Here is a 15,298-nt window from a genome sequence, read left to right on the forward strand (position 1 = left end):
ACGCGCCAGTTCGAGAACGGCCCGCGCGCCGAGCCGGCGCCCAGCCGCAGCCTGTGGGGCGGCCTGCTGCGGTCTGGAGAGGTGCCAGCGGATGCGAATCACATCTGTTCTCCCGGGAAGTGTCTCCTTACGCCGAGTATCACCAGAAAGAGGTCTTGATCGATCGCGCCACAGCGCTCCGCCAGCGCAATCTGCATAATGGGAAATGGGGAGACCGAAAGCGAAGGTCTGACAATAACACTCGAGCATGGAAGCTCATGACCTCGCCTCGGTCCCGAGCAGAACACTCCCCGGTCGAGCAGCGCTGTTGCCGGCTCATCTCCATCTAACGAACCGGTCAGCACACCCCGCAGTGTCGCAGCCTCGCACGCTGAGAGACCCTCTCAGCGGCCTGGCCCGGACCCGCTGACCGGCGGCTCGTCGCGGCGGCGGCGGCACCGCGCGGCAGAGCGCGAGTCCTCCAGCGGCGACGCCTGCCGCCGCCGCACGGCTCGCGCCCGGCGGGTTCGCCGCTCGCCGAGACAGCCGGTACAGCCAGCACGTGCGCCCATCTCCTACCGGCCGGCGCCACGACCCAACACTGGAGCGCTTCGACGCCATCGCCGAACACGCCGGCAGACGGCACGTAAAACGCCACGGAAAGGCGTCCTGCGACGGCCTGGCCTCCAGGCTCGTCCCCGGCACTGACTGCTCTGTTCTCCACCTCCATACGCGGCAAGAGCGCCCCAGCCGGGCGGTCATCAGGGTCCAGCCACACGGCAACTGAGCTCAGTTCCGCTCTCTTCCTCTTGCCTCAGCCCAGTGCTCGGATAAAGCGCTCCGCACAGTCCCCCGCAACCAGTCTTCGCGGCTGACCCACGGAAGACTTCAAGAGGGTCTCTTCCCACCTCCTTAGCTGCGGCCAACCCGCGAACAGCGCCACCATGCCTCCCTCAAGCATCGATATTTGATATTTGGTAGACACTGTACCTTGATCCTCCTCAATCCTCGACGTTCGGCGTCCGCGGTCTACAAGAACATCGACACCTTCCGCGGAGCCGCTCCTGTCCAACCCACGACCAATGGGCCGCTGCCGTCCGCCGCCACGGGACCCACCTGCAGCTGTATGGGCTTCTGCGCAGCATTAAGTAGCGGCAGCCAGAGGACGCGCGGCTGACTCCCGGCCGCTAACAGGCCGAAGTCGAGCCGCTGCAGCGGGCAGAAGAGGCCTGGTCGCGCCGACACCTCCACCTCCACCGGCAGCACCAGGTAGTCGTCGCTCGGGTCCGTGCTGTTCGTTTTTATCCTGCAGCGTGAGGCGATATCAGCACCCGGGAAGAGACGGCACAACCTTCTCTAGGGAGCCCAAACAGCGGCGCTGAGGCGAGGGGAAGAGAGGGAGAGTGAGGGGCGAGAGGGAGAGGGCGAGCCCTTGGGAGCTACCATAACCACAATGTCGTATGTAAAGCCATATTTGATGAAAACTATACTACGCATCAGACAGGGACTAGCGTGAATATACAATGACAAAGGAACAAGGAGACATCTACCGTAAAAATTCTCCACCTGAGATGCGGGCATGGCCACGTCCGTAAAGGGGCCCCGAGAGGCCGTATCACAAAGCGAAGGGAATATCTAGCTGGCACCATTCGATGCAAATCAGCGGTGCAAGCATGCTCGTCAGGGACAAAACAGCTCAGCTGCCCCCCCCCCCCTCCCCCTCCCACTCCCCCACCAGGCGTGAACACGACGGTCCAGCATGCCAAGGAGCCGCCGCGGAGCCTGTTCTTACACAACGGAGAACAGAACCCTCGGCGCCGTCTGCCCCGGCGAGCCTTCACTGCCCGACGCCCAATCCTTGGACCCGCATCACTGGACTCCGGCGGCAGCAACCGGCCGGCCAGGAGCACGGGTGGCGCCCGCAACGTTACAGGCACGCGATAGCACTGGTCGATACGCAGAGTTGGCGACGCAGAAGCAAAAAAGGGGCGCCGCTCGCCCGTTGTGTTATGCGAATCACCGGCAAGGAGGGGTGCCGCAGAGCCTCCCTTTGTCACATCCACACCAGGTGCTTTTGAAAGCTAAACAACACACGGAGCCAATCAATACTCAGAAAGGCACGCTCGTCGCGCCCACGCCGCGTGGCGTGCAAGTTCCAGCCGCCGCGGTTTCGTAGTCTGTGCCTCCGATCCCCGGCCAGAGCGGTCCGGGCACACCGCCGGGCCCGTTCGCACCTGATGAACGCCGTGTGGTTGTTCTCCTGCCGCGCCACGAAGCTGGCGCGCATCACGGGCCGGCTGTGGTAGGGCGGCACCTCCCACTGGGCGCGCTGGCCCTCCACGTCGCCCGAGGGCAGCTCTAGGTGCAGGTCGCCGCCGCTGCTGTACATCTCTACCACCTGGCGACGGCAGCGGCTTTGAGTGCGGCGCGGCCGCTGACGCTCTGATGTCAGACAGCGGCCGTCGGAGGGCGACGGTCAATGCCGGGACCCCGGGGATGGGGCGCGGAGCCTCCAGAGGGCTGGTGCTCACATCCACATCTCACATCCACGGTGTTTGGCAAATGGGGGCTCCTGGTGCGTGGGATATGAAACGTACGACACATGCAGCGCTTGTTGATAGCAGAGAAGACAGAATATTAAGTTGTGTTTGAAAGACAGCTCGTATCATCACATACCAGATGCGCTTCCCCTGTTGAGACGACTCTCGAACGAACACAAAACAATGTTAGACTACGCTGCTCGAAAATAGCCAGTAAGTTAGAAAAACTTCCTACTACCTGTCGTCCAACCAGATTTTCTGTACGTCCGGACAAATGCAAACTACCTTACACCACGCCTCTGTTTTTCCCGAATAATCCATTTGCATCAGTCCTAAACCTGGGAGCACATCTCCCGCACTTCAAGTCAAGTTTAGAAGCTGTAGTTACACTTACCTGCAGTGGCGTCTTGTGCGGGTTGTACATTTCTATCAAGGGCGAGTAACTTGAATTTAGTGGCATTTTTACCCCTACCAACGGTTTTAACCGGTATGGATTTGGCGTGCCTTCGGCTTTCACCTGAAAGCGAGCAAGCCATCACGACATGGACCGCTGCCGTACACGCTCAGCTGATTCCCCGCATGGCAATGCTGACGGCGCACCCCAGACAAGTTTATGTGCCAAGGCGGCAGAAATCAATGCCTAATGACGGAGGTCAGGCCAGCTGACGTGGCGGCTGGCACTAAGGGTCACACCATTACGGACAACAGGCCACACAAGCTGCCGTTAACATTGGGCCGACAGGGCTCGACCTACATGGAGACACGCGATCACCGAGCGGAACGGCCAGTAGGCTGATTCGACGCAATAGGCACCAGCGCGCTCGAGTCGCTGGGCAACGCCGCCGATTCAGGCCCAGTTGTAAGCACAAATCGTAGTGATACGCTCTTCACAAATGAAACATCCAGCGAACAGTTGGTTACCTTAAACCTGAAACTGCCCACTGACGAGTGGATGTAGAGATAGCTTTCCACGGGCCCGACCTCGCGGCCCAGAAACACCACGTCCAGCGACGTATTGCCCAGCGGCGGTATCATCTGCGAACGCCGGACAGGCGGGTCAGTCGAGCCGGACCACCAGCGTCCCGAGCCTGACTGGGCGCCGCTGCAGCCGACCGCCCCGTCACTTCCGTCCGGCATCCGGGCGCCGCCGCCCGCCTGGCGTCACGCGTCACGCACGTCGAGCGCTCCACGCGGCGTCACGTGGCGTCGCGCGCCGTTACGGCCGCGCGGGCGTCTCCTACTGCCAGGCAGACAAGCGCGCACATGTGTTGCTCTGTTCACGTGGTTTAAAAACCCGCAGCGTTCCCTGGTCAAGCGTGCTATATAACGCGTCCTCAGGCCTGACGAGGTACTGCCGGACTGGAGATTGGACTCCGGCCGCAGGTCCCTCTAACAGGCTCTACATAAAAACCACCCCGTAGTCAGTTTCACAAAACCAGACAACCCTGCTGATTGTCATCGGTGACTTAGCAATAATATAGTCAAAACAACTTGTTGGTTTAAAGAAGAGCATACAAGACACAAAACACAACACATTAGACCGCCAGGACCGCCACAGGAAACCCCAAAACAGCCTACTCGTTTCGTGCCCTGATTAACATGTTAGGCTTTTCCAAGGCATCAGCTGAGCAGTCGCTCCCCCGCCTTTGGTCAATAGTTGTATTCTGTGCACCGGCCACCACTGCCCTGATCAGGCTGACCTCGGCACCAACAGCCCACTGACAAAGAGATTATTATGCATGAGTGAATAATGTCCCGAGATACTGGTGGGAAGCGATCACATTGAGAGAATCGGCGCTTCCCAGTAGAGAGTAGCTGACCACCGGCGACGAGCTGCAAACGAGCTCCACACATGCTGACCTGTCTGGGGATGCCCGACAGCGAGCTGCTCGGCGCTCCTAACCCCCAAAACGACCGACGGGACTGGCCCATGATCCGTCAGTGGTGACGAGAGCGAAAATAGCATGAAAATGACTGAGCATGGAAAGAGGAAAAACAGCCAGAGTCAGGGCGGGGGCCAGTGCAGACGAGACATAAACAGGGACATAGACAGAGACAGAGACAGAGACAGAGACATAGACATAGACATAGACAGAGCAGAGACAGACATAGACATAGACAGAGAGACAGAGACAGAGAAGAGGGGAGGGGAGAGGGAGAGGAGAAGAGAGAAGAGAGAGAGAGAGAGAGAGAGAGAGAAGAGAGAGAGAGAGAGAGAGAGAGAGAGATCGAGAGAGAGAGAGAGAGAGAGAGAGAGAGAGAGAGAGAGAGACAGACAGACAGACAGACAGACAGACAGACAGACAGACAGACAGACAGACAGACAGACAGACAGACAGACGGAGACGGAGACGGAGACGGAGACGGAGACGGAGACGGAGACGGAGACGGAGACGGAGACGGAGACGGAGACGGAGACGGAGACGGAGACGGAGACGGAGACGGAGACGGAGACGGAGACGGAGACGGAGACGGAGACGGAGACGAGACGGAGACGAGACGGAGACGGAGACGGAGACCGAGACGAGACGGAGACGGAGACGGAGACGAGACGGAGACGGAGACGGAGACGGAGACGGAGACGGAGACGGAGACGGAGACGGAGACGGGAGACGGAGACGGAGACGGAGACGGAGACGGAGACGGAGACGGAGACGGAGACGGAGACGGAGACGGAGAACGGAGACGAGACGGAGACGGAGACGGAGACGGAGACGGAGACGGAGAACGGAGACGGAGACGGAGACGGAGACGGAGACGAGACGGAGACGGAGACGGAGACGGAGACGGAGACGAGACGGAGACGAGACGAGACGGAGACGGAGACGGATACGGAGCGGAGAGAGGAACGGAGACGGAGACGGAGACCGGTATACGAGACGGAGACGGAGACGGAGGCAGAGGACGAGAGACCAGAGACAAGACAGAATACAGAGACAGAGCAGAGACGAGACAGAGACAGAGACAGAGACAGAGACAGAGACAGAGATAGAGACGGAGACGGAGACAGAGACAGAGACAGAGACAGAGACAGAGACAGAAGGGGGGGGGGGGGAAATGCATTAGCAGCAGGGACGGCCCGCGGTTGTGCTGGCACGCGCTAGCCCTACACCATGGCCAGCTCTCAAAACACCAAATGAGCGCGGCCGGCCGTGCCAATCCCTAGCCGGCCGCGTGCATAGTTCATGGGCGGCGGGCCACGCGGCGCCCTATTTTTGGCGCGCCGCGCCTCCCGCCAGCCGCCAATTGGCCGCCGGTCATCGTGCACGTCCAGTCGAACAGCTGGCCCCGGCCCCGGCCCCGGCCCCGGCCTGGCGCGACCCGAACAGCCGACCCGTCGCCGGCGTCACAGGGGAGCGATGCTGACATCGGCACGTGTGGCGCAGGGACCGGAGAGAGATCAGTGGTCGGCCGGCGCGGGGCCGCGGGGGCAGGGGCGGGGCAGGGGCGGGGCGGGCGGGGCGGGCGGGGCGGACGGGGCCGCGGCTCCGTCAGTCCTGCGCAATATACCAGGTGCGGCACGGCCCGCCCCGCGGCGTTGTCGGGCGGCGACGCGTCAGGCGTGCGCGCACGCCACTGCGCCGCCGAACCACACACCGGCCTCACCCGCACACCTGCGTGTGGAAATGGGCCGGCGCGCGCCAAACAGCAGGGTCGTTAAGCCAGAACGGGGTCAGTTGCGCGCGTTTTGAACGGGAAGCCGACAGGAAACACGGATATAATTCGCTTAAAAACACACGGGCTGACTTCATCAGTGGGCCAGTTGCGTCATGCCTCGCCGTACAGCTTTTCATACTCTGGATGTTTCAAATGGGACGTTTTGATTACGTTCTTCTCACATTAGCGTTTAAGTCAATTTGTGCGGCGGCCATTTTCAGATTGCTCTTCCCAGCACATAAAGCAAACGCACGCACGCTTCCGTACAAAATAAGTCAGCACGCGCAACCAAGCACTCACCTTCTCTTGGAAGAATGTGCAATGAAAATGCACTGTACTCCCTGATATTGAGAGCATCGATATTGTATGTTCGGCGGACGGGTTATATATGATGACACGTTCCACGTGTGGCATACCCAGGGGACTGAAAACATGGCAATCGTCAATGGGCGTCAACCGGTCAGCAACTCCCACGCGCCGCGACCAGCACCGGGCCCAATCCACCACATAAACACATCTCATCCGCATCGACTCATTGACGAATGGTAACGCCACTCTGCGACAGGTGCTGAGCGGTCGCGGGCGTCGATAGCGCCGCAACGACACCGTGGGGGCGCGGTGGGGGCATTCACGCGCGGATCGGCGCGTCCGTCGTCAGACGCGTCGCCGACGGGGCCGGAGGCGGGCCGCATACGCCGGCACGAGTCCATCACGGGCGACCCCGGCCGGCCGGCCGGCCGACCAGCCGGCCACGATCAATGGCCCCAATCACGAACCACCACCGCCGCCGCCGGCCAGCGTCGACGGAGACGTCACGAAGCGGCGTCGGCGGCGGCGGCGGGTGTTCCGAGGCGGCGAGCTCCGCCGGTCGATCGACGGCGGCCCGCGCTGTTTCGCGCGCCGCGGACCGCTCATTGTGCGCTGAACGCCAGCCTATTCATCACGCCGGCGCTGAGAGCGTAACGACTAATGACGCTCGGCAGCCGAGTCCGGCGCGGTACTCACTGCTCCTTGAAGTCTAGCATGGGCGGGTCGAACCGGATGGAGGGCATCTTGTCGACGTCCGAGGAGCCCCTGTTGGGTGTGCCGTCCGCCGAGATACTCTGCAAGCGGTGCGACACGCGGGTTAGCTGCCGGCGTCGAGCTCAGGCCAAGAGGCGGCGCGCTGCCGAAGCCGTAACAGTCGGCTCGTCATGTGCCGAGGCGGCGGGAGGGCAGGCCGCTACGGGGAGGCGAGAGGGCAGTGCCGCTGCAGGGAGGCGAGAGGACAGGCCGCTACGGGGAGGCGAGAGGGCAGTGCCGCTGCGGGGAGGCGGGAGGGCAGTGCCGCTACGGGAAGGCGAGAGGGCAGTGCCGCTACGGGGAGGCGAGAGGACAGGGCCGCTCTTGGCGCCTGAAGAGCGGCGTGGTGTACAACGCACTGGTGCGATGATGATGTGTGGGCGAAGACGACACCCGCCAGGGGGAAGTCGGTCTGAACTCTTCTGCAGGGAATGGTGCATGGCTTAAAGAGAAAATGGCCCCGATACCAAACCATCCAAGCCTCTTCGTGCGATCACGGAAAGGAATTTCGTTTTTGAAAACAAGCCCGTACCAAAACACCTATATGGCGAGAAGCTTCTGGAAAGAATCCCATGACGCATAAGCTTGCGACATCTTTCCCTTCCGTCTTCAAGAAAATAGTCCGTTTGGTCGAAAGCTGATCGATATTGTTATCGCGACGCACGAGTCCCCTCATCCGGATGCAACCTGAAGTCTTAATTGCAACGAACGCAATATGGCGTTTACGCTTAGGTCCGCATTCAAACTTCTTTAAAGAGGGTGTCTCATATTTGTGTCGAGTTTTGAACTGAAATAACAAACTTGAAGACCATTCGGGGCAGTTCACAGCCTGCCCTTCTTAAGACCTAAACTTCTCTAGTTTCCGAGCTACACGCCGGCGAAAATGTGCCGACTTTTTTGATAGAATATTTCAAAGTGCGGAGATTAAGCACAAACATTGTTCAGTCGTCCATATCTGGCGTTCGTCAGCACGATTTCTAGATAAAACGACCGTCAGCTGGCTCTAAATCAATATTGCGCAAGGTATGATGACGCAATCAAACAACGACGTATGGAGATGCACATTTACTAGAAAGAGATCTATCTATATTTAGCAGCACGTCAATCATTTTAAGTGAACTTATTCCATCATATCCGATGCTTCCTTAAATATCTTCCGGTGCAGAGTATTCCCTTCAATGTGATGATAAAACACACTCACGGAGGATCGCTGAAATATGGAAATTGGTTGCGCCATTCGTTGCATCTAGTTATGTTAACATGACGGTCAGGTGTAGCGCAGCAGTGGGAATGACACGAGTATGTTTATGCCCCCTTAAAATTTTCGGAGGCCCATGATGCCTCCACAGAAGGTTTGGTAACTACGCATATGCTCCCAAAATTCAGACTAACGAGGTCCCATAAATGAGCTAGGGGACACTAATCCGACTCAACAGGCCCTTTTCTGCGTCCAGAAGTTCGTCCCTGGATCAAGATCCCGCCTTCATGCATTTGGAAGTCCGTGATCTGGATCACGAGTCCATATTCTTTGTTAATGACGTCACATTGCTGGCTCGGGAGGTGTTGGACCCCCGATGAAAGCCACGAAACCTCGCATTATGCAACAGAACGCTCCTGTTCTAGATTTCAGATACGTCAGTGCCAATGTGATAGCGGGGGGGGGAGGGGAAGGCACACACCACCAACATCCCCCTGAATATGCCACTGCCCAGGAGACCCCTCGTCAGGAGGCCAGATTTTGTCCAAGAGGCTCGGAGAATTATCTCCAAACTCGAAATCCGTGGTGCCGCCCCCCCCCCCCCCCCAACGGCTGATATCATCCAAGCGGCGAACGTCATTGGCTACAATGAAGGCTATCACGCCTCAATAAGAGTGGGTAGACGTGGTACTAGGAATAGTAGAAATGCTCTGCTCATCATTCTCGCACTCCCACCAAACCAAGCGAGTTTCTAGACAGACGTGACACTCCAGACCCTGCATCCTTCTGACACGACGTTCCATTTGCTACATGGCGCACACCACAGCAGTATTCGCTCCACGTGCACGACACTGTCCGTACCAAACCTGGCGCCCTTGAAAAAACGGCGCGTCACGGCAGCGACTTTCCCGACAAACACCGCGCTCTTCCACACGACATGACCACATGAGGCACCGGCCGACACGCAGGGGGGCGCCTAACGGGCCACCGTCGCCACACGGTGCGTGCTGGCGGCGACGAGAGCGGCACCGCCACCGGCGCCCGCCCCGCACGCACCGCCGGCCGCCGGCGCCGGCCAGCCTCCGCGGCTGAGGCTCGGACGCGCCGACAACCGTCGACGGTCGGACGGAGCGCCGCTGCACGGTGACGCCGGACGGTGACGGCGGCAGCGGTGGACATCGCTTCAGCGCGAGGGACGCCGGCTGCCGGTCAACCGCTCAGGGCAACGTCGCTCCACCCCGCCGGACATCCAGCCCGGCGGGCGGGGCTGCACACTATGCTGCACAACTACTACTGCACACTATGCTGCACAGCATTCGATGCCCCCTGGAAGTCCCCGGGGTAATGCGCGGCATGCTACCACTAACGCAGCTTTCGATGCCACCTGGAAGTCCTCGGAGTAATGTGCGGCATGCGCAGCACGTTCTCCCAGAACAAGCCACATCTGATCGTAATGGCGCAGCCTGGCCAATGTGGCATTGTGACGGTGGCTCCATCTATCGTATCGTATAATTATTCGTTCTCCAGTCATCGCCCGTAGCGTCACCGTTCACACAACGGTTTCGGCCAGTAACGCCTCGTTGTAGACATCCCGTATAACAAAATACTCGCCAGGGTGTTCGGAACGACAACGGCTTAATGTGATGAACGCTCTTGTTTGCATACTAACTTATGACTCCTAGGGGCTGCGAGCGCTAAAGGCACTGGCAACGTCCACCCGCGGCTTTCATAACAGCGACGGGACCTGGCAGATATTTCAAAGACAGCCGTCGTCGTCATGTGTCTGCCATGGCCAATGAATTCCTACGCCAAGCCGACGCCAACGGAAATACGTCCGGACAACAGCTTCATGCATCACTTTCCTCGCACTTGTCATGTTTCCTGCCCGTTAGGAACCTGTCCAGGCCCTGTCATTCGAGCAAACAGCGCCAGTCACTCTTGACATAATTACCAGAGGACCCGTCCCGGCAGGGTGTTGAAGGGATTGTGCGGGTCTCCTTCCCCAAGTGGAATGCAGTCTTGTGCATTAGTTTTGGCAGCAAGTCAGCCAAAGCACCAGTGGGGCCACGCCACCGCTCATGCAATCCGCCATCTTGGCAATCATCAGCGTCGTAAAATACTCGCCGACCATGGGCCGTGCCCTGCAGCGGTGTATAAAGTGACTGCACGGGCCTCCTTCCTCATGCAGTCTTATGTACTTATTTCGGCAGCAAATACGGAAGACCGCTATTAGAGCTACGCAACTGTTCGTGAAATCCGCTATCTTGGCCTCTATCAGCGTCGGCGCAGTAGGCCATTTTCAATACTAGTCGAACAGAACGAGTACTTATCAAGACTTTTGTCCGATACCGCAGTACTAACCGCTTAACCATCTTAAGAGCAAATGTGCGTATTCCACGCACCCGACAGTCCTATAAGCAACAGGGAAGAAAAGTTGTGTTTGCACGCTGCATGCTATAAGTGAGCTATTTGTATCAACATCTTAGCTGCGGTCAGCAATGCGTCAGCTGACCCAACAGAAAGTACGCGATAGCGTCACAATTGCATTTGGAATGGTATTTCGCGCGGATAAAGCCATTTCCAGAAGAATGCAACTATCATCGGACTTTCGGCGCCTTAATCTACCTCTTCCTGGAGCTAACTCGGTTTCGTATGGAAAACACACAATCACTAACAGTGGGTGAAGCTGAGCAGGAAATTGCATCGAAAAGAAGCTGGTTTGACATTTGAGCCAGCCGTCTACACCCCAATTTGCGTATGTCACAACAGCCCGGCGCGGCAGGTGTCTGCCAAATGCAGATGTCCATAGCCATATCTTACCGATACGATTAATTGGACTTTCTGTTGACACCATTAATTAACTAATTGTGCATATATTTAATAAACAGTTCCATCCCGGAAACGCTTTGTACTTTCCGTGCACAACTGATGAGAAGTACAGCACACTGATCGGGGCAAGAAGCAATCCTATCCAACAATTCACGAGCAGGCGGGCTGATCCAACACAAATTCACCGCAACCAATAGCCCGGCCTGTTGCGTCAGTTCGCCTTCTGACAACCGGTGCCGGAGGCAGCAGCCAGCAAGGTTTTCCGCCAAATAGAGCGCACAGTCGCCGAATTACGAGCGGATGGAAAGAGCAGAAGAGCGGGGCGCCGGCGCCCTGAATGGACGGAAGTAGTCCCTGGCTCACAGCCCCTGGTCTGGTAAATGAACGGAAGCGATCCCTGGCTCAAGGCATCGCCAATCGGAAGCACATGCATCCTGAAGTCCAAACAGACATGGGGTGCGTCTGGCCTGGAGCGGCGTGTCTGCCGAGACGTTTGTATTTTGGAGCCGACTCGTCACCATGGGGCGTGCCAAACAGTCGGGGGCAGGACAGCCTGGGATGGCCAACCGCACGACAAGAAGACAGCCTGGGATCGCAAACCGCACGACAAGAACACAGCCTGGGATGGCCAACCGCACGACAAGAAGACAGCCTGGGATCGCCCACCGCACGACAAGAAGACAGCCTGGGATCGCAAACCGCACGACAAGAAGACAGCCTGGGATCGCTAACCGCACGACAAGAAGACAGGCTGGGATCGCCAACCGCACGACGAGACGACAGTCTGGGATCGCCAACCGCACGACAAGAAGACAGCCTGGGATCGCCGACCGCACGACAAGAAGACAGCCTGGGATCGCCAACCGCACGACAAGAAGACAGCCTGCGATCGCCAACCGCACAAGAAGACAGCCTGGGATCGCCAACCGCACGACAAGAAGACAGCCTGGGATCGCCAATCGCACGACAAGAGGACAGCCTGGGGTCGCCAATCGCACGACAAGAACCGGAACACCGAAAGTTGATCAGCTGCATTTCATTCGGCCACTGCTTGAAAAAAAAACACCCGCTCCATGGATACCGGAGCCTTATATGAAAGACCAGGCTGATGACGTGGTCTTTAAGCTCATGTTTCCAGATAGACGTATAGATTATACCACCATACAGATCATTTTTTCAGGGCAAGGGACATCATTTTACCCCATATATTCATGAGTTGTGCACTGCTTGTGAGAGAACCGGCTACATAAGCCATGAAACACAGCTTGAAAGTTAATTTGGCGGAAAGCGATCTGAGACGAGCAACATTCTCGTGGTTTTAATATGAGATCTTTTTTATCCGCCATGTCATGCTTATTCCTTAAAACAGCATGTTGCGTGCTTAAGGTACATCATACATTATGATGTATCATATGTGACCATCCTACATCATATGGAACAAAAGAGCCCGATTTACCATTCCATAGAACAGTTATGGGGGTCGCCTTGATCTTAATCTTGGTACTCTACGTGAAGCTACAATGCCTCCAGTTGGGGAAACAGGGACTTCCCAAAACTTGGAGATAACTGGGGGGGGGGGGCGAGGGGCAAAACATACTCATGCCTGCTGCCTACCGGCAGGAGGGACAACTACCCTCTCCCCAAATGAAGTTATGATACCCACATCAGATCCCCGACATAAGCCACGAGTTTCACAACATTCCACGTGCAAAACCCGTCCATGCGATCCCAGCTAACGCTCGTGCAATGCCTGTAGATGAGCTGGATGAGGACCGGTTGGTGCCCCCCCCCCCCCCCCCCCCACCCCAGGTCGTACCGGTGCGTGTCGCCGATGCTGCACACGCACCGGTACGACCGGCACGGCAGCGAACAGTGAGACGGACGCATCAGCGTTATGACCAGTGACTGATGGCTGCACGCGGCCAGCGGGCGGACCCCGTGGCCGACAATGCGGCTGCGCCCAGCGGCCGCCGTGCTCGTCATGGCCACGCCTACGCATTCGTTACTGCCAGTGACCCTTAAATGTTTCCCCTATCATCTAAAAATACTAACGTATGTGCAATATCTAATCAACCAATTACATTCTGTGCGAGTAAAAAAATTTAAGCGTTAAATTCATAACTGCTGACGTCATTACCCACGCCTCACTAACGCACCGGGAGATTCCCACCGACTTCTCTGCGTATAAAATACTGGGTCTACCCGAATGAATGTCAGGGACGCCGCTGCACACTCCTATGGTGTTGTCCACATCATGCAAACTACCAGCGAGTTCCCTCCGGCCTGACAGGAGCAATGTCCTGCAAAAATGCCGCTGTTCAAATATGTAACGAGCAGTGCACCACTACTCGCCGTGTTTGAGGGTGTTGCGACGCCGTGACAGAACTGGTCGTAACGTACCTCGTACATGTTGACCGAGACACCATCGACCAGGTATCGCAGCTCGTTGTCGATCTGGATGAAGGCTGCAACAATGGAAAACGGCAAGTCAGCTGGCGGCGAGCTCACCGGCGCCCAGGCGGCTGCCGGGCGGTGGCCCCGCGCTGGCGCCGACGGGCCTCGTTCCCTGCGCACCGGCTACGAGACTGGCACATGGGGTGAAGATCTCTTTGATATGATGCAACGCCGACGGGGACGCTTATGAACTCGGCACACAACCGATGGTGAATCTCGGCAACCTACAGGAAAAGCACATTTCCGCAAAGTACCCGATTCGGAGTTGTTGCTTTTTTGCCAATTAAGAGGTCATGACCATTCTGGGTTAATCATGTACTAATTGCCACCCAAAACGACGACCTCCTGTTGTCGACCTCATCCCTTCACCTTGCGTCGTAAAATCGTCTGTTTAACGCAGCCCAAACTCGAGCAGAGACGTTGATTTGACGACTGCAACTGACATTTGGATCGATTGCGTTCAAGCGTTTCTAACAACTGCATTCTTTGAACAGTTGCATACATGCTACTATACCATGTAGTTGCATATAACAACTATTTTAAAATTTATTGAATTTGCTTAGATCTTTACGTGCAACCATTGAAAGCCACGTCAAAAAGGAGATGTCTTGATGACGATGACCGAAGTTTAAGGGCACGCCGACACAGGGGTCATTTTGTAGTCGTAACTAAAGTTAAGAAGGACGACGTTTGCTAACTAAACGGAAAAGTACAACAACAACAAAAAAACTGAAAACTTGACGTCTACACGAAATGTGAACAACTAACTGGAGTTCCTGCAAGGAAGATTTGTGCGTTGAGCGAATTCGACGGCAACGCGTACCACCGAACACCCGGCGTCACTTTCGTGTAACAAACGTCGCTGACGGGAGGGAGGGGGGGGGGGGAGAGGAGTCGCGGCGAGCAGCGACGGCATCGGGTCTCGGCTACAGGGCGGGCCCGGCTTCTGTCGCGTCGGACGATGGCGAACGCGGCCCCCGCCCGGCCGGGTAAGGTCGGTGGTGAGCGCAGGACGCCGCCCAGCCGGGTCAGATCGGTGGTGAGCGCGGGCCGCCGCCACCCAGCGACTAAAAATACGCCTCACCGCCGGCCGCCGCCTTGAACCGACGCCGTGACCACGGGCAAGGAAGGACAGTAGGAAAATGGGGGGGGGGGGGGCACACGACCACGCTCAAGAGAGCAGCGCGATTTCGCTGAGGCAGGCCCACCGCTTCTTGGCTTGAAGGTTGCGATGGGAGAGGATAGGCACTAGCTTCACGAAACACGAACGCGTTGCTTAAACAATCGCCATCATCATCATAATCGTCGTCGTCGTCGAAAGCAATCGTCCTCGTGGGTATGCCTCTGGTGCAGTTACATCGGAAGACCGGCTGAGCATATTCACGGAAGACAGCTGTGGAGTGAGTCAGCGCCGTTGCCTGCACGTTGCTTGAATATTACAATGTCGACATATTTCCCCGGTTTATTCCATCTTCAGGTGGCAGAGGCATTTTGTCCTTGTAAAATGCCAATACATCAGTTTTATATCAAACATATTAAATGGTATGTTTCACATCTGCTAGATAAGCGTGGTTATTAC

General features: G+C 57.2%; 1 protein-coding gene across 1 annotated transcript in view; it reads right to left on the minus strand.

The window, feature by feature from the left end:
• The window catches only part of Tmem131 (Transmembrane protein 131), a 67,293-nt gene that overhangs the window by 14,380 nt on the left and 37,615 nt on the right, over positions 1–15,298 (minus strand). The window contains exons 2-8 of the mRNA XM_037230794.1: positions 13,666–13,730; positions 7,182–7,279; positions 6,477–6,600; positions 3,441–3,554; positions 2,914–3,036; positions 2,214–2,377; positions 1,096–1,285 (exon numbers count right to left, since the gene is read on the minus strand). Of these exons, the coding sequence (XP_037086689.1) occupies positions 1,096–1,285; positions 2,214–2,377; positions 2,914–3,036; positions 3,441–3,554; positions 6,477–6,600; positions 7,182–7,279; positions 13,666–13,730 (878 nt within the window). The remainder of the gene's footprint in view (positions 1–1,095; positions 1,286–2,213; positions 2,378–2,913; positions 3,037–3,440; positions 3,555–6,476; positions 6,601–7,181; positions 7,280–13,665; positions 13,731–15,298) is intronic.

This window comes from Pollicipes pollicipes, unplaced genomic scaffold (genome assembly GCF_011947565.3).
Source record: "Pollicipes pollicipes isolate AB1234 unplaced genomic scaffold, Ppol_2.1 Scaffold_6686;HRSCAF=7923_pilon_pilon_pilon, whole genome shotgun sequence".
Lineage (NCBI taxonomy): Eukaryota > Metazoa > Arthropoda > Thecostraca > Pollicipedomorpha > Pollicipedidae > Pollicipes > Pollicipes pollicipes.